This window comes from Gastrolobium bilobum, unplaced genomic scaffold (genome assembly GCF_033153095.1).
Source record: "Gastrolobium bilobum isolate Gb01-03AN ecotype WA unplaced genomic scaffold, APGP_CSIRO_Gbil_v1 utg9870, whole genome shotgun sequence".
Taxonomy (NCBI): domain Eukaryota; kingdom Viridiplantae; phylum Streptophyta; class Magnoliopsida; order Fabales; family Fabaceae; genus Gastrolobium; species Gastrolobium bilobum.
In genome coordinates this window covers 160,468-179,232 of record NW_026896550.1, presented here as the reverse complement: position 1 = coordinate 179,232, position 18,765 = coordinate 160,468, and the positions used below count along the sequence as shown (strand labels likewise).

The 18,765-nt window shown below is 37.2% G+C and overlaps 2 protein-coding genes across 4 annotated transcripts; one reads left to right on the top strand and one right to left on the bottom strand.

Annotated features, from left to right (window-relative positions):
* Positions 1-561: 561 nt before the first annotated feature.
* On the top strand, positions 562-1,286 carry LOC133300483 (uncharacterized). Its single transcript, XM_061500040.1, has 2 exons — positions 562-691; positions 796-1,286. Exons 1-2 carry the CDS (start codon positions 562-564, stop codon positions 1,284-1,286), a joined length of 621 nt encoding a protein of 206 aa, XP_061356024.1.
* A 6,987-nt stretch (positions 1,287-8,273) lies between these two features.
* Positions 8,274-18,513, bottom strand: LOC133300491 (uncharacterized). Of its 3 annotated transcripts, XM_061500051.1 has the most exons (11): positions 17,995-18,513; positions 16,386-16,986; positions 16,215-16,310; positions 15,068-15,695; positions 14,708-14,879; positions 14,027-14,378; positions 12,905-13,015; positions 11,904-12,255; positions 10,861-11,086; positions 9,767-9,988; positions 8,274-8,855 (listed from the first exon to the last, which is right to left on the bottom strand). In XM_061500051.1, the coding sequence occupies exons 1-11, from the start codon at positions 18,501-18,503 to the stop codon at positions 8,711-8,713; spliced, it is 3,414 nt and encodes a 1,137-aa protein (XP_061356035.1). In that variant the 5' UTR covers positions 18,504-18,513; the 3' UTR covers positions 8,274-8,710. The 3 variants fall into 3 exon arrangements, with proteins under 3 accessions (XP_061356035.1, XP_061356033.1, XP_061356034.1); XM_061500049.1 differs by having other exon boundaries at positions 15,068-15,698; positions 16,215-16,986; XM_061500050.1 differs by having other exon boundaries at positions 16,215-16,986.
* Between the last annotated feature and the right edge of the window lie 252 nt (positions 18,514-18,765).

Below are 18,765 nucleotides of genomic sequence, written 5' to 3'. Positions count from 1 at the left end.
AAAAAAAAAATCTCCTCTGTCAAACGGTTTGTAAGAAAATAAATAATACTCTTCTTTCTTTCTCTTATATTTTCTCTTTCTCTGCATGTCTATCTCTAATTGGCTTCAAACTTGTCAGACCACCGCAATTATATATATTATATCCCACATAATTATTAAACTTCAAACATAATAGCAAACATCAATAATCCAAAATACTCAATGCTTATGTTCAGCTCCATAGAGTTGACTTTAAACCAGTTGACTTCAAACGCAATTTATAGTGGTACTTGCACATCATTTGATAGTAAACTTTCCCCAGTAAGTATAATTGTTAGGAGAAGATCACCTTTGATCTTATCCTTCAGCAACTAAGTCCTAGTTTTTAGCAAGAATAGTTTGTTATTATTCCATGTATAGTTTGTTTAACAGTATACTTTATTCTAGCTGATCCTCCTTGATTCTGTATAACCGACTTGTGTATATATTGGCTATCAGCCATTTCATTAAATACAACAACATATTCAAATCCTCTGAGTTTTTTATATGGTATCAGTTTGAAGGTATCGATCCACTTTCCCAATGGCTGATTCTGATTCAGATTCTTCCGCTGTCAATATCAATGCTAATGCCAAAGCCAATGCAACCGACCCTACCCTTACACCGTCTGATCCTCGTTCCCCATTTTTCATGCCCACATCTGATAGCCCTGGTTTATTTCTCACCAATGTTGTGTTAAAAGGTGAAACCAACTATGATGTGTGGGCCAAAGCATTCAAAAATGCACTCCTTGCAAAGAACAAATTGGTTTCATAGATGGCTCCATTCACAAACCTGCTGCTATAGCATCTGATGAAACTCACGCTTGGACACTTTGCAACTCCATGATCAACAACTGGATCCACAACACTATTGATCCACTTCTCAAGCCATATATTCATTATTTCTCCACTGCTAAAGCACTGTGGGATGATCTACGCGAAAGGTACTCTATTCAAAATGCTCCAAAAATTTATCAGCTCAAGTCCAATCTTTTTCAACTACGACAACAAGGCATGTCTGTTAGCAATTATTACACCAAATTAAGGGGTGCTTGGGATGAACTTGATGTTGCACGAGCCTTACCAGATTGCCCTCATGGCTCCAATTGTCCTGTTACACAATATATCACCAAAGAAATGGCAAATGATAGGGTCTACCAATTTCTATTAGGCCTGGACAATGCTATGTTTGGCACGATTCGAACACAACTCCTCAATCAACCGCTTCTGCCATCCTTAAACAAAGCATATTCCACGCTAGTCTAGGAAGAAACTCAGTTCCATATGGCTCAGACTCCTGACACTCGTAATGATGCACTTAGCTATGCTGCAAGAGAAAATTCAAATCTTCATTCCTCCAATGCTGATCCTGTTCGTTGCACTCACTGTGGTAAATTATACCATGATGTTTCCAAATGCTATCAATTACATGGCAGACCACCATATGGACGTGGAAGGGGACGTGGCAAATCTTATGACAAGCGTCCCAACCCATTCAATTTTTCTGCATCACAAACAGCAGCTGCAGCACCTATAGTGTCCAACCAAAACTCGGTTCCCAACCTGAGTCCTGAGCTTCTACAGCAAATTACCAACATGGTTGCTTCCTCCACTACACCTTCTGCTAACACTCCCTTTTTGGTAAGCACACTCTGCCTTTTACCTGGTTGGTGGATAGTGGCGCTTCTCAACACATGACAGGGAACCTCCATTTAATCTCCAATGTTACATCTATTCCACCCACTACAATAGGTTTACCTGATGGTGATCAACTTGTTTCCAATCACAGTGGCAGTCTCAAGTTGACATCTCATATTTCTCTTCAGAATGTCTTATATGTTTCCAAATTACAATGCAACCTCATATCAGTAGCTCAATTACTTGCTGATACAAATTGCATCATTTCTTTTACTCGCAATGGCTGTGAATTGCAGGACCCCATAACGAGGATCAAGACTGGACTAGGTAGATTGCAAGCTGGTGTTTATGTGCATGACTCATCCAACAACAAATCCATCTCTACTGCATGTGCGGCTCACACTCAACAGAATGCAGATGTTTGGCACCGTCGATTGGGTCACCCTTCATTTCAGTTTTTAAGCTTTCTTCCTTTTGTTACAGTTAATAAAAATAGGGGTAATTCTCCTTCAGTTTGTGACATTTGCCTACGCGCACAACAAACTCGTACTGTATTCCCTATTAGCATTAATAAAACTACTGCATGCTTTGATCTTATTCACTGCGATATCTGGGGTCCGTATCAAACTACCTCTCTAACGGTGCAAGATATTTTTTAACAATTGTGGATGATTATAGCAGAAACGTCTGGGTTTATTTAATGACCACCAAGTCTGAAACGTTCCACTACTTAACTCAATTTCTTCTCATGGTACGTAATCAGTTTAATACCATGGTCAAAATAATACGCTCAGACAATGGATCAGAATTTTGTGCTCATAATCTCCGCAAGGTTTATTCCGATATGGGAATTATACATCAAACATCATGTGTAGACACACCACAGCAGAATGGTCGTGTTGAACGGAAACATAGACATATTTTGAATGTTGCAAGAGCATTACGCTTTCAAGCTAGTCTTCCTATCGAGTTTTGGGGTGAATGTGTTCTAACTGCGGTGCATTTAATCAATAGAACCCCCACTCCTCTTCTCCAAGGAAAAACACCATATGAATGTCTTTTCAACCGCACACCCAGCTATGATCATATTCGCATATTCGGATGTCTTTGCCATGCTCATCCACGTCCCAAACCGTTGGACAAGTTTGCAGCTCGATCAACTCGGTGTCTGTTCTTGGGATATCCTTTTGGCAAAAAGGGTTGGAGGCTTTATAACCTTGAAACACATACTGTTTTTGTATCCAAAGACGTGGTATTTGAAGAGAACACCTTTCCTTTTGCACCAACCACAGTCATTACTCCCACTGATATTCCTCACGACCCAAACCCCCATAACTCCATATCACCCGAACCAACCCTTGCTCCTGAAAGCCCATCCTTTGATTCCCAAGTTGTTACCAACCCTGTCCCTTTAATTGATGACACTCTCGCTGTTGAACAGGCTCAGCCCGAATCTGCCCCTGTTGTCTCCAATGAGCTTTCTATCCGACAAGAACAGCCCCCAGAAGTCACACTTCCATCTGCACCTTTGGGACGTGGTCACCGTTCTCGCTGTCCTCCATCCTATCTCCAAGATTTCGAATGCTCCAAAGTCATCGCACATAATCCACTAGCTTTTTCTACTTCTTCCAGTCCTTCCTCAGGTATGGCTTATCCTATTGCTAACTTTGTTTCTTATTCTAGATTCTCTCCCAAACATCAACAATTCCTTGCTTCCATTTCTTCTGGTGTTGAACCAAAAACATTCAAGGATGCTGTAACTGATGAAAGGTGGCATATAGCAATGCGAAAAGAAATAGATGCCCTTGAACAAAATCACACGTGGGAACTCACTTCTTTGCCACCAGGAAAACGTGTCATTCCATGCAAGTGGGTATACCGCATTAAGTACAACTCAAATGGTACGGTGGAGAGATTCAAAGCACGGTTGGTCATTGCCGGTAACAATCAAGTAGCTGGAGAAGAATACTTCGATACATATGCTCCTGTAGCCAAAATGGTGAGTGTCAGAACACTTCTTGCGGTAGCTGCTGCCAAATCATGGCACCTATACCAGTTGGATGTTACGAATGCCTTTCTACACGGAGACCTTACCGAAGAAGTTTACATGCGAGTTCCACAAGGTTTCAATCATCACAAACCACATCAAGTATGTCGCTTACGTAAATCTCTCTACGGTTTGCGGCAGTCCCCTCGCAATTGGTTTGTTAAGTTGCGGTCTTCCATTGAATCATATGGCTTCATCCAATCCAAGGCAGATTACACCCTATTCACCTTACACAAAGATGGCCACTTTGTTGCTCTTCTCATCTACGTTGATGACATTATTCTAACGGGCGACAATGATGCCTTATGCACCGATGTCAAGGTCTTTCTCCAGTCATGCTTTCACATCAAGGATTTGGGGATTCTTAAATATTTTCTTGGCATCGAAATAGCTCACGGTCCATCAGGTCTTTTTCTGAGCCAACAAAAGTACGCTCTCAACATATTAGAAGACGCTGGTCTCCTTGCGTGCAAACCATGTGCCTTCCCTCTCGAAACAAATCATAAGCTTGCAGTTACAGAAAGTCCTCCATTCTCGGATCCAGCACGTTACAGAAGACTCATAGGACGTTTGGTTTACTTAACAATTACTAGACCTGAGTTAAGTTACTCCGTCCATGTTCTTTCCCAGTTCATGCAGAATCCTACTATTGCTCAATATGATGCTGTCATCCGCATTTTAAGGTACATCAAAACTGATCCTGGCCAAGGTTTACTCCTTCGATCCGACAATGATCTCCTCCTTCGTGGATATTCTGATTCGGATTGGGCTAGCTGTCCACTCACCCGTCGATCAGTTACTGGTTATTTTATCATGTTGGGTACTTCTCTTATCTCTTGGAAAACAAAGAAGCAACCCACAGTGTCTCGCTCCTCCGCTGAGGCTGAGTATCGTTCAATGGCAGCAGCTACAGCTGAGTTGTTATAGATCAAATCGTTTCTGGACTCGCTTGATGTTCCACATTCACACCCTATGCAATTGCACTGTGATAACCAATCTGCCATGCAAATAGCTGCTAATCCAGATAGAGATTGATTGTCATTTTGTACGCGATCATGTTCTCAGCAATACAATCACTACTACCTACGTTCGTACCGATCAACAACTCGCAGACATATTTACCAAACCGCTTGGTATGAAGCAATTCAGTTTTCTTCGCAGCAAGTTGGGCATTTCGTCACTCCATGCTCCAACTTGAGGGGGCGTGTTAGGAGAAGATCACCTTTGTTCTTATCCTTCAGCAACTAAGTCCTAGTTTTTAGCAAGAATAGTTTATTATTATTCCGTGTATAGTTTGTTTAACAGTATACTTTATTCTAGTTGATCCTCCTTGATTCTGTATAACCGACTTGTGTATATATTGGCTATCAGTCATTTCATTAAATACAACAACATATTCAAATCCTCTGAGTTTTCTATAATCGTACTATTTTTTTTTAATGTTATTTAATCTTACGAGTAAAGCCAACCTATTGGTAAACAATTGAAAAAACATGACTGTGTGGGGTACCGTGCCAGTTACCTAGATAATCATAATCCATAAACAGAATATGGCTTAATTGAACAAAGGATATAAGCAAAAAAAAAATAAAAAAATTGTCTTAATAGGTGTAGAATGTGATGCCTCTACTTGACATGTCTCTCTCTGAAGTCTAAAAATAAAACTTAGCTGACTTTTTTTTTTTTTGTATAAAAAACTTAGCTGACTTTAGCTGACTGCGAGAATGATCAGTGGATCGAAGTTAGAAATTAAATTCGGAGATGGGATTTCAAAAATAGAGGTCAAATTAGGGGAATGCTACAGTTTTATATTAGCTGGCAATGCACGTCAGTACTAGGAAGTTTCATGGTATGAAACAAAACAAAAAAAAAAAAGGTAGTAATATTCCCCAACATTCTATGTCTCCAATATTTATCTAATAACATTAAATTATTTGCTCTCCAACATTCTTATGATCTTATCTCGGTCATGGTAGTCATGTTCTCCGTCTCGCTTATTGAAATTCTTGGGTCTCAATTTAACCATTGATATGTGTATTAATGTATTTTTGTTTTAAAAGAAAAAGGACATATCTTTAACATGAAAAAAATAGTTTTATACATGTTTAATATTTAATGGAGTAATTATGGTAGGCGACTACGAATTTTTCCTCGCTTGTCATTTTTTTTACAAATTGTTGTTATCAAATTTTTAAGATCTTAATTTTGATCCACTATTCCAAGTGTTTTACCGCTCATTGTTCATCTTTTGTTGTAAGATAAATGTATTACCAGATTTGTTTTTTTATCAGCCAAGACTAAGTTCTTCGCATAGAACACCCTCCACATCAATTAGGTACATAAATCAAATTTTCATGTAATTGTTATCATAGTCAAATTCTTCTAATATTATTTTAATACATAAAATACAAGATAGTGTCAAAGAATTTATATTGAGAATTCATCAAAATTTAAATTTAATTTTAGGGTAAAGCCCATTTTGGGTCCCTAACAAAAAATATGGTCCTCGCTTTAGTCTCTTACCAGAAAAAGAAAAAAATTAGTTGTCTGGTTCCTATGAAATTCAAAGTGGTCCTATTTTAGTCTTTTTGATGGACTAATGTGGATCTTTTTTGAATTTATGAAAGACCATGATTTCAACTAAATTGATCCACTTTGAATTTCTTAAAAATCTCGGGACTAATTTTTTTTTATAAAGGACTAAAGTGAGAACCATGCTTTTTGTTAAGACTGGGATCCAAAAAGAATTTTACTCTTAATTTTATCTCTCAACCGTTTCTTGTTACTAGCCCTTTAATCATTTTATAATTTTATAATTATCCTTTTAGAGTATAATTAACTTGTTGGGAAAAAAAAAACCTTGCATAATCCTATCGATGGTATTAGGAGACGTGCGGCATTTTGCACACAAAAATCAATAAACTTGCTTGTTACCTTTTGAAGATGATAAATTACCCATCATTGCAACCATACAATCACGCTGTGCACTTCATATAAAAATAACAATGGAAATCAAAGAAATGATATAAATTGAAAATGACAAATGATTCTCGTGCTTTAAAATATAATTTTATGTTTTATACACGCATAAAAGTGTATAGGACTCATATGGAACCATGTAAAAAAAAGAGGAAAAAAAAAATTGAACCCCACATACTCTTACGTGTGTTTAAAAAAAAAAAAAATTATCTTCTACAACATGAAAAACAATAATCCCCAAATAAAATTAAGAGTAAATACCTTTTTTGGTCCTCAGCAAATTTCACGATGTCCGCTTTAGTCCCTAGCAAATAAAAAGGTCAATCGTGGTCCTTAAAATATTCAAAATGGACCTATTTTAGTCCTTTTATGGACTAATATGGATCTTTTTGAATTTGTGAAGGACCACAATTTCAACTCCATTTTAAATTTCTTGGGATCACGATGGCCCTTTTTATTTGCTAGGGACTAAAACGGACATTGTGAAATTTGCTAGGGACTAAAACGGACATCGTGAAATTTACTAGGGACCAAAACGGATATTTACTCTAAAATTAATATAACATGACGCTTGTTACAAAGACCACTAGATTAAATTGCAACTATAGAAGAAAACTTGACAATAGGAATAAACTTTTCTTAAAAAGTTGTTAATGTTATGAAATCAAGCCCCCAAAGTAAGTTATGAATCGAAATAGGAAGAACTAACTGGTACAATTATGCTGTGGCCTGTTCAACAATGTAAATCATCCGCACTCCGCAGTTGTATGCACGTGATTTTTTCAAGATAGTTACCCGTTAAAAAAAATCACTCCCTGTTAAACTCGACTAGCGAGTGTGGGGTGGAGGAAATTCTTGTACGCAGCCTTACCCTTACATAATTGCAAAGAGGTTGTTTCCTGGATTCGAACTCATGACCTTTCAGTCATGAAAGTGAAGGAACAGTTTTACCACTGCTCCGATTCACCCCCTTTACCCGTTCCAAAAATATCATATATTATGGGAGCAAAAAATATTTTACTATTGAATTTGTAAAAAATCTTGGGATACACCACCCCAAAAGCTAACTCAAAGGGTGGAAGTGTCCAAGGCCTTATAAACTCCACATTAGTTGCACATACAACTAATGTGGGACTATATATCTCAACACGCCCCCTCACACGAGAGCCATTTGGGCTTGAAGAGTGAAAAATGCAACAGGCTCAGCCTACCTGTGCTAAGAAAGTCCACAAGAGAAAGTGGGGGGCGGCGAGGCTCTGATACCATGTAAAGAACCAATTCAACCCAAAAGCTTAAGCTGTTAGGTGAGGTTACATTAATGGTTTTATATATCTCAACACGCCCCCTCACACGAGAGCCCACTGGGCTTAAAGGATGGACAATGCACAGGCCCATCTACCTGTGCGAACAAAGAAATTCCACTTGAAAGAAAGTGGAGGGCGACGAGGCTCTGATACCATGTAAAGAACCAATTCAACCCAAAAGCTTAAGCTGTTAGGTGAGGCTACATTAATGGTTTTATATATCTCAAGAGAATTTAACATTTCAGTGGTATAAATCTTTATTTACACAATCAGATAGCGCACCAATCAAACTTTTAATGAACAAACTGCATATCAGAGATCTTTTGGAGTTTGTTGCATCATCATTTAACAATGTAGTATTCATGCAATCAAATAACATCATTCAACATACATAATCTAGCGACCTCAAGTTTCTGATTTTTAACTTTACCTTTTATTCCAGTATATATTTACAAGTACGGCACATTCAGATACATTATCCAAGTATGGCCCCCTAAATTTACAAGTACTTCTACAAATGTATCAATTCCAAAAGCTAAAAGCATGCATGGAAACTTGAGCTAATAAAAACAGCAAATTCACACAATATTGGTGAGACTTGCACAAAATACCTCCATAAAAATCTTCCATCAGGTTTCATCAGATCAAGACGAGCAGCACATTTAAGTACTCTACTAAAATGTTCGCTGAAGCGGGATTCTGGCAGCAGAGGAGAGCATATGTTATGACTCTTGCAAAAGGATCTCATAAATATCAGTTCTTAGATTCAGTTCCTTATCCCGCATAACTTCCTGTAGATCAGATAGCTCCTTTGCAGTAAGGACGGAGTTCAGTTTGAGAAAGCCATCCAACCATAGCCTTTTTGACCTAGTATGCACAATCACAAAAATAAATTAAATAATAACAAGATTAATAATAATAATTACAACGGGAACAAATACATATGCACATTTATTTATTTAGTTAAAAAAAAATGGTAGCTTGGGAATTCAAAATTATCATCTGTTAATGTTCCCAAGTGGAATAACCCCTTTTTTGTCTGTTACATTTACATCACATTTTTGTGAAGGTTAGTTCCAGAAAATTCTAAGCATTCTTATTTCTAGTTATGATTCCAAAATAAATTCATGTTTAATATCATGCATTGCTAGCTGGAAACAAAATTCCCCGTTCCCACATCTCAGCTTGCTGAGATTTCTAAAGACTAAATGATACTTGCAGTTGCTCTACGCCTAACACAATAGGCCTTACAATAGCATAAGTTAGAAGAAAATGAAGAGAGGAGGAGGGAGCGGGATGGTTAGGATGGTTTGGAAAGATGGAGTGCTTCATAACAAAATTTTACTTTTTTATATTTTATATAAATAAGAAAATTTTCATCGAGAGGCATTCTTTGTAGAGGCATTCTTTATAGAATTGTTAATCAATTCACTCGCCATACCGATTCTGTTTATCATTTTTCCCTATACCTTGCAAACCTTTGGGGAGAGGGAACTCTAGAGCCCTTTCTAATTGTACATATATCTACATCAGTACATCGGAGAAATAACAATTGTTTTTGGCACATTTTTGGAGACATGAAATATTTTGTGAGCGTTAGACACTAGAAATCCAAGCGCCACACCCAAAAGAGATTGTTGGTAACTTCTGGGCTACATGACTGAAATCCCCTAACACTACAACTCTAAACCCAAGTTAAAAATTTATGCACCAACTTAGGCAAAATTAATTTACTTTCAAGGAAATATCATTTACTCATCTAAAACACAAGTACTCACCAGGGACAGGCATGGACAGCTCGGAAGAAAACACGTCGAGCTGCAGAAGGATCATGTGCAATGTCCAATTCATACACAACATAGCAACGCCACAATACAACTGAGCTGCAAAGCCTATCATTACCCAATGCCCTTTCAAACAACCCACGGATTCTGTGTTGTGAACCACCTCTAGACATCTCGTATGTCAATGCAAAAAGCCAGAGAACCACAGATGGTTTCCTGAAAGCGTACAGTTAAAGAAGAAATGAATGCTTAGTTTATAGTAGAGAGAAGTTGTGTATTTGAAATTATTATACATGTGTTAATGCAGAAAACCTAATATGTAGCAGTTTTAAAAGGAGATATGCAGCCAGAAAGAGAGAAAATAAAATCTAAGATTTATGTTATCCAAAAAAAAAAAAAAAAGATTTATACATCAGGAGAGCAAAGCAAATACTAATAATGAAACAGATGACTTAGAACATAAAAAGAAGTGGGGGGAAAATGGATAGGCAGAAGCAGATAGGAGTCGAGTAATTTCAGAAACAGGACTTTTTATCTATAAAGTTATAGCATTTCATTTCTCTTCTAGATGTAAAATCCTCCAGTGTTTAGAGCTCCTCTTGTACTCATTGCAACATAGTTAACATTATTTCTAACATCAAGGTAGTAAAAAAAAATTGAGTAATGAACAAAGTTTTTGTTTTCGTCAAATGTTTTAGGTAGGAAGGAGAAAGCAGACTGCCTTGAAAGGGGCTCCATTTCCTTTTGCTTGGTCAAAACAAAATCTGATAGGCAAACAAGTTTTCTCTCATCAAGTTCATACATTAAATAGTTTTAAAACAGATGTCACTTTTTATAATTTTTAATCATATATTATGCTAAGTTTCAATCGATCTTCACCTGTTGGAGAAAAATTATAATTTTTCATTAATGGTCTTCATCTTCCCTATAAATGACAACAATTTATACTAGAGCTCGTTGACTCTGGTAAAAACAAGTTTAAAGCCCTACAACTCTTCCATCATTATTTTGTCTAGAGATTTTAGTCTTATCAAGAAACTATGACATCCCTTGAATAAATCATGAAGTTATATAGATAAGGATCTTACTTGTAACAGAAGTCATCTAGAATCCGCCGCAACTTATTAGATGTTGTGTAAAAATGGCCAACCTCCACTGCACTTTTTAGAAGTTCAGGACTGAAGGGATATATCTGGAGGCCCTGAGAGATGGACTCCCAAACTTTCATCAGACTTGATTGTTTCTGATGTCTCTGAAGCATCCTTATGTAATAGTTAAACAAAAATTCAAGTTGATAGCTATGGCTTCTCCTTTCTGCAGGTTGCAAGAATTCAGATAGACATGATAAGTGACAAAATCAACACTTTTGCTGCAATAGAAAAGATCAACACTGGTCACATGACAAACTGCTTGTACATGACATACCAAAACCGAGCATTTTAGCAAATTTTAAACTTCCCGCATGCTAGAAAGCATACCATGCTTCAATTGCAATCACGTTAAATGAAATTCCATCAAAGTTACAAAAAAATGTATCTTAAATTTTTCATACGTCCACAGGTCAGAGTGAAATTGTATTGCATTAGGAGAAATAGGCATGCATCAAGATACAACTTATATAAATTCTTAGCAGCAATCCCTACTGAAGGTGAGCAAACAAATTCCAATTCAAATAAAAATTCATGCGATAAATGCAAGTTGATAAACCATGTATAATTCATAATAGTAAAGGGACAAAATTTCATCAACCACATGCATAATTTTACTTATAAACTTCTTCATAAACCATCAATACTCTAGATTTAGCATATTAACTATTTCACTCAAAAGTTTCCATGCAATACTACCCTACCAAAACAAATAAATAAAAGGGGAGGACGAGCCTTAATTTTTCTTACTTATTCTTTCCAAATAACAGTATATTCATGATGAAGAATTCAACTTTTGGACGTCTACTTAGTAAATTACAATGGCCAACTGGTGACAAATAAGAATCTTGGGATAAGATTGAGTAAAGAAAATATTAGAAAAAACAAATTAAGAATGTCTACTTGAACTTCAAAACAACAACGCACTTGTCTTAAAGATGTTATGTTTTCTAAAAGGAAGACCAGTTACTGAAGACACTAACCTGGAAGCACCATTGCAAAAGCTTGATCCAAAACTTCAATGCCCGCATCCCATCCAGTGGTTAGCTCCTCAAACAATGCAGTGGAACATATTAGAGCTACAGACTGGTCATTTATTATACCATGAACCCAAGATGATCGTACTGTTCTCAGTTTTTCTTTAAACCCTTGATGTGCTCTAAGCAGCTGCATACTTGATGCTTGACTTTTGAATGGGCTGTATTTTGTACGACTTCCTAAGCATGATAATATATGTATTGCCCGGTATGAAGATTCACAATCATTGTCTGTGTGATTCGCAAGCTCCACCTCAGCATACCAGAAATATAGAAGAGGAGCACTGGACTGTAGTTCCTACTCCATAAGGTGAATGAATGCAATTATGCAAAAGAATAAAACCTCAGGCAGAATACTGGCAAAAAGAACTGTATTTATTTATCAAATTAAATTAAAAGCTAAGAGGCAACTCATCTAAAGACACACAAACATGTAAGTATGCATAAGGAATGATACACATTTTTATACACATATGGATATGTCTGTACATATATGTGGGGCATGCTAACTTCCTCACCTTTATGTGGACGTTAGCATCCTCCACATCTTTAATTGGACTCAATACCCAATCTATCAAGATGGAGAGAAATTAAAAAGAGAGGAGGATAAGGAATCCTCCAAAACAAAATAACAAAACAGAAAACAACCAATAAAAAAAGAAAAATTCAATGGAACAAAGCTGCCCAATCCCTCAACATATTTGTTAGTGACACCCCATTAAAAAGGCCATGTGCTTTAAACCAAATAGACACAAAAGACGCCTAATCTTATTCCAAATCAAGAGTTGTGCCAAAGAAAGCTCCTTTAAAATTTAAAGTACGACATTTGTGCTCCAACCAAAGGGTAGCATAGATGTCACATTGCAACAAAAAGAGGAAGCAAAGAAAAACTCTGTAATTATAAAAAAAAAAAAAAAAGGCATTGCAGCAGAAAACACATCACATACCACAGGAAGCCCTTCTACAGATAACAATGCCATGTCAAACACTCTTCTAGCATGATCAATGTTACCATAATTAGCCTCTCTCCGTGCATATACACCACATAGCAATACATCCTACAACCACCAAAACACAAAACGTCAGAAATAATCTGAGAAACCTACAAATTATGGCAACAAATAAAGGATAATATTAATAGCATCATATGCAAATGTTACTCCAATGAAAAATAGCTTGTTCAATCATTTCCTAACAAAGAGAGAATAGCAGTAAGGTATCATCTAGTTCTAGATCCCTCTGTTGTATTTGTGCTCATACTGAAAAGTTATCTCCATTGGCACTTTGTTCCCTTCTATTTTTAAAACATGTACAACTTGACAATATTTAAGCTCTTCACATTCTTATTATTGGTCTCCTCAATAAGATTATAACTGATTTTTGTCCTACAAGGATATCTACCCACTACAAAATCTTATCTCAAGTAAAATCATCACAACAACCATAACTATTCCATTTGGCCCTCCCTTATCCTCTTTGAGAACCATCATTTCAACATTCTAACTATTATAACAGAAATAAATCATACGTTGGAAAGCTGTATGAGAAAAATTATTTTCGTTTATAATTTCAGTTATTTCAATCGTGTGTGGGGGGGAAAAATTATAGCTAACAGAAACATTGAAGGATAAAATCATTGGGCCTGTTTGATTGTGTTCTGGTTTTTTTATTTTCTGTGTTTTTTTTTGTTTTGAAAGTGAAAAGTCCAAAAACAAAACAAAACAAAAACAACACAAGCATGCTCTCTAAATTTGATTCTAAAAACAAAAAACAGTCACAATTTTTAAAACTTTTTTTACAATACAGGTCTTGTCAAACAAGTTTTTTTGTTCTGAAAACCAAAAAACTGTTTTTAGAAACAGTATTCAAACAAGGCCATTGTTTTCATTTCTAATTTTATCTGCTTCCAGTACGCTGTTAAACCTAATAAATGAAAATATTATTTCAGCTGTATTACAATATTTTAATCATGATAGTTGTAGATACTAATATTCTTTTGTTATAGAAGGCATTTATTATATTACATAAAGGAGCAAGAGAAAGAGAGAGAAAGGAAGGAAAATGAGTACCTGTCGATCACTTTTCAAGAGAGACTTTGCTAAAGCTCGACATGGTGTAACCATGCAGTTAGAAGAATTCATTTTTGTAACATAAAGCTCTTCAGAAATAAGAACAGCTTCTTCCAAGATGTGGTTACGTGGAAAAACAGTTAAACAAAGTAAGACAGCATTCCGTATAAATTTCATAATATCAGCATTCCTCGAGAAACTGCCTGATAGGAATTCAAAACTGAAACCAGTATGACTGTTTTGTGTTTTTGTCAAAACTTCATGGATGAATTTCAACTTCTCTAACATAGAATCTGGCAGATCCTCCAAGCCAATGACATTCTCTGTCCAAGTTGGACAGTTTGAGCAAAACCTACAAAACAAAGATGTGGCAAAAACAAATAGCATCAACATGTTATAACACAAATAAGTAAAAGTCATAAGCCGCCAAGGAAGGACAGACCCATTAATAATGTTTGTATCTCTAGCAATACACATTATCTATATACCATGCATATCTATCAGATATGAAAAGTAAAGAAATCAAATATATGAAACCTTCACCAGCAATGGCACATGGGACTCCTAACCAGGAACTATACTAGAGCATATACTAATCCTAGCTTTTGAAAACTAATTCCCATTACTAGTAGTGTTATCAACTACAGAGTAGGGAAAGGGTATCTGCACCAGAAAACTTACAATTGAGACATCTTCCCACCATAGAAGTCAATGAATTGGGACACCAAAGATAGTCGAGCCTCTGCTGTGCTCAGGGAGAACAGGTATTCATTCACATCTTCATACAACACAATTCTCAAGAGTTGCTCGTCCTCTTCTGTTCTGTGTGCTTCACTAGTAGCAGAGGCGGTATCTGTTCATGGTTAATCAACATATTTGTATAAGCACCTTGCTTAACATGAAATTGCACTGCATTCAGAAGGAAGTAAGGAAAACTCACACAAAGAAAAGCCAATTAAATGTTTATGCACGTGCGCAGACACACACACAAATACATATTGGGAGGAGTATGGTTGTGAATGCAGAAAGAGAAAATCCAACCTGATTTCCTACGAACAGGCATCCATTGATCACAATCTCTAGAAGACTCTTCTTCTGACCATTTGATCCAGGTTGAAGCTTCATTAATTTCGCCACCATCCTCAGCATTGACATCAATTCCTAGCATTTTCAGCAAATTTTCAGTATCAACTTCTGGCTCAACATCTTCATATTCATCTTCATCAGGATTATCCTCCATAACCAAATCAGTGTTGGCTTCGTTTTCAACATTGGGAATACCCTCCTTATCTTTAGACAAAGGTTCTGACCAACCAGTCCAACCACCACCTTCATTGTCATGTGAGAGCTCCTCTTTAATAACTTGTTGCCTAGTTTCCTCCACTTTCTCCAGCCATGTGGACCAACCAAGAGCCCCTTCTTCTCCAACTCTAGCACCGTCACTATTCCAAAACTGCTCAAACAGTCTATGCTTGCTCTGCTCTGTGAGCAGCAAAGGTGGACAAAACAAACTAAACTCGATTTCAGCCTGAAATAAAGCAGTGGCCAATTCTCTATAGCCAGCCTGCCATTCAAATCTGCAAAGACTGAGAAAAATATCCACAAGACCAAGTTCTAGCTGAACAATTACAGGATCCGGTGAAGAAGGATCAGCAGCAGCTTGGTGAACCTGCTAAAAACAAATTTTCTTCCTTTTTAATACTATTTTGTGATCTTCCAAAATATTCACAAGGCATGTGACATTACTAAGTGAAAACAGTCATGCAAATGATGTGAAATCGTTAAATTCTTAATATATCAACTTCATGACCTCTGACATATAAAGCAACTAGTTTATACACATCCAGAATGTAAGTGAAAATTGAAGGATGGTTCAACTTTCTTCATTCTTGCAGTCCACAGAAAAAAAAATGATAGTACGTAAGATTTCATTATCAGCAAATTAATTCCCTCGCCTTGCAACCACTTTCAGAAAATTAACGAAAAAATCATTGCTCAGTGAACAACATCCCTCCCTATGATCTCTATTTCCCCATTCTTTTACTATGTATCTAAATTAGGGATCTGATCGTTCCTTGTATAGAAAATAGCACCACCTAAGCACAAGATAATAAATTATAAATAGATGGACAATATTCACTTTCATGCATAAAATAAAAAAGAGAGTAAAGCATAAAAAATTGAGAACCTGCCTATAGTGCTTGCTGCATGAAGCAGATAGAGCTTCGATTGCATGTGCGTACATCTTCCTAACCTCCGAAACCTTAAATCTGGAGAAATTTCTCTGAATTACATGCAAGAATTCTCTCCATAACTTGTAACTTCCAGAGTGTTGCAAAAGTATCTTCTCCCATCTCCCAATTAGCACATCTGAGTTGTCTCTCGTTTGATAAGCCTTCAAAAGGCAAAGCAATAGCTCTTCATTGTCCGGGTTAAGCTCAACTGCCTTCTCCAGAATGCTAATCTTCTTTTCAAGAGTTTGCAAGCGAGCACCTTTCTGTCGTTGCATCCCTGCAACCCTATCTTGGAACTCTGCAAAAGCTAACCAAACTTTTTCATCATGGGGGTGCTCCCTTGTCAGTTTGTTGAACTCTCTAGTTTTGTTTAACATTTCATCTTCCCAAGATTCTTCAAGTGAAGCTGAAGTTTTAGAGTCAGAATCACTGTCAACAGCTCTATGAGATGTCCCAACGTCTGATAAAGGTACAAACTCATCCTGTGTCATAACAGGAGATAATTTTGGTGCAACAAGACGAATACGCTTAAAGCTTTTATGCCGTTCCAAAGCCATATACTTTCCAGACCAATAACGACCAGCAGACCTCATTTTACCATCCAATGCATCAACATCACCATCTCTTTCCCCGAGGGAACCACTTTGATTCCACCAATACAAACCTCGAACATGTAGCCCAGATAGTTTCAAGGGATTGTAAGGCTTGTACCGAGCAATATCCATTCTGCATGGTATTTACAAAGAATCTTCATCATTCATTACTAATAAAACAAATAAAATACTCAGGAGAACAGACTCGTTTGGTTGGGTATGAATAAGAAATCAAAGGTTCAACAAGAACTAAATTACTTTATCCACCAAATCAGTTTATTCATTACATTTCTGAAATCAAAGAGAACAACAATGTATTTTAGATCACCTCCACCATTTCTTTCTCTCTACTTCAACAAGAAGTAATTTTATTTTCACTTTTCCGTGTACATTAACTCGGAACCTCCAATAACAAAAAGATCAATTCTTCACAAATACACATAAATGAATCTATAACAAGCAAGAAATTTGCACCAGAGAGTATATTACTAGCACTCCTCAAACCCATAGTTATCAAATGCGGATTGCGGCATGTCGCGCCAACCCCGAAAAACGCTATAGCGTTATAACGGATTGCGGTTTCGGAAATAGCGAAATAGATATATGACAGAAATAATGACAAAAAGAAACATTTTTTAAAAGCAGAGATAGTAGAAGTGACATAGAGAGACGCAGATAGACTAAAAATCCCTTAAATTTTTTCTGTTACACATTTAAATTTAGGACAATTGACATTTTGACTTATGACAGCAATATGGCCGCAAATGCGATCGCAATGGCTGCTATTGCGTTCCGGTGGGGCACGGCGCGGTTTCTTGCGGCGAGGCACCGCAATGCCCCTACGGCACGGCTCGCGGCGCAATTAACTACTATGCTCAAACCAAAGACTCATTAGAGCATGGTTCCTAGACCTGTGCATTCTGAAGATAAAAATGCATACAGAATACTTCACTTAGATCCCAAATCCCAATAAATGAATCAATATCCCTAACAGGAACAAAAATTACACCACACAAACTCCATAATTCAACTCCCTTACCAACACAAACACTAACCATTCAGAATCTTAACAAAATCACTTGCGAAATTGAAACGAACCATTAAATTCAATTCAACTCACAATAATTCCATCCAAAAATACCTGTAGATACATCCGAACGCCAGATTATCGCGATCGCCATGAGAATCGATGTAATAATCTTTGGCAGTGTTGGCCTCCGAATCCGCCCAAGCTCGAACGCGTGACTTCCTCGAACCGTAACCGTCGAATCCCCCTCTCTCTCCAGACCGATCGCGCTTCCGCTTCTTTTTCTTCTTCCTCTTCTTCTTCGTCTCCTCCTTTTCGGATTCGGAAGATTCCAGAATCTCGTAGGAAGTTGAAATCGGCTTCTCCTTAGCTCGATTTTCGTCGTTTTCATCGTCTTCGTCGTCTTGTGGTGGCGATTGCGTGGTTTCGCGGTTGAGTTGGGATGCGACGAAGTCGTTTATGACGGAGATGTCGGTGGTGAAGCTTGAGTTGTTGAGCCATTGAGGAACCGAAGTAGTGGTTTGAAGAGAGGAGTCACTGAGCGGAAAGAGAGGGAATAAAGAAGGTTTTGTTTCGTCGGAAGCTGCGGCGGCGGACGGTGGCGCGGCCGGTTCTTCCGCCATTTTGAAAATGTGAAAGCGGGGCAACAGGGCTTGGAGCTAATGATAATGTCCGAAAACGGGACCCAATAAGCACTTAGATATTGGGCCTAGTTGGGCTGGGTTTAGCATGAGGTGGTGGGGAATTATTTAGCCCATTAACATTGAACAATTTTATTCTCTCTTCTTCTTTTTTCCTTTTATTATGGATTTAGTTTTAGGGGAAAAGAATTATCACGTTCTAAAAAAAAAAAAAAGTTTAAGACTTAGTTTTATGGGTTTTGCA

Bases quoted from the DNA above. Each gene is read 5' to 3' on its own strand.
- LOC133300483 (XM_061500040.1), top strand. From the start codon at position 562: ATGGCTGATTCTGATTCAGATTCTTCCGCTGTCAATATCAATGCTAAT. The intron at 692-795 runs GTTTATTTCTCA...TTGGTTTCATAG, and splicing joins GCCCACATCTGATAGCCCTG to ATGGCTCCATTCACAAACCT.
- LOC133300491 (XM_061500049.1), bottom strand. From the start codon at position 18,503: ATGGCGGAAGAACCGGCCGCGCCACCGTCCGCCGCCGCAGCTTCCGAC. The intron at 16,987-17,994 runs GTATTTTTGGAT...AATACCATGCAG, and splicing joins GCGTTCGGATGTATCTACAG to AATGGATATTGCTCGGTACA. The intron at 14,379-14,707 runs GTAAGTTTTCTG...TTTGTTTTGTAG, and splicing joins GGTGGGAAGATGTCTCAATT to GTTTTGCTCAAACTGTCCAA.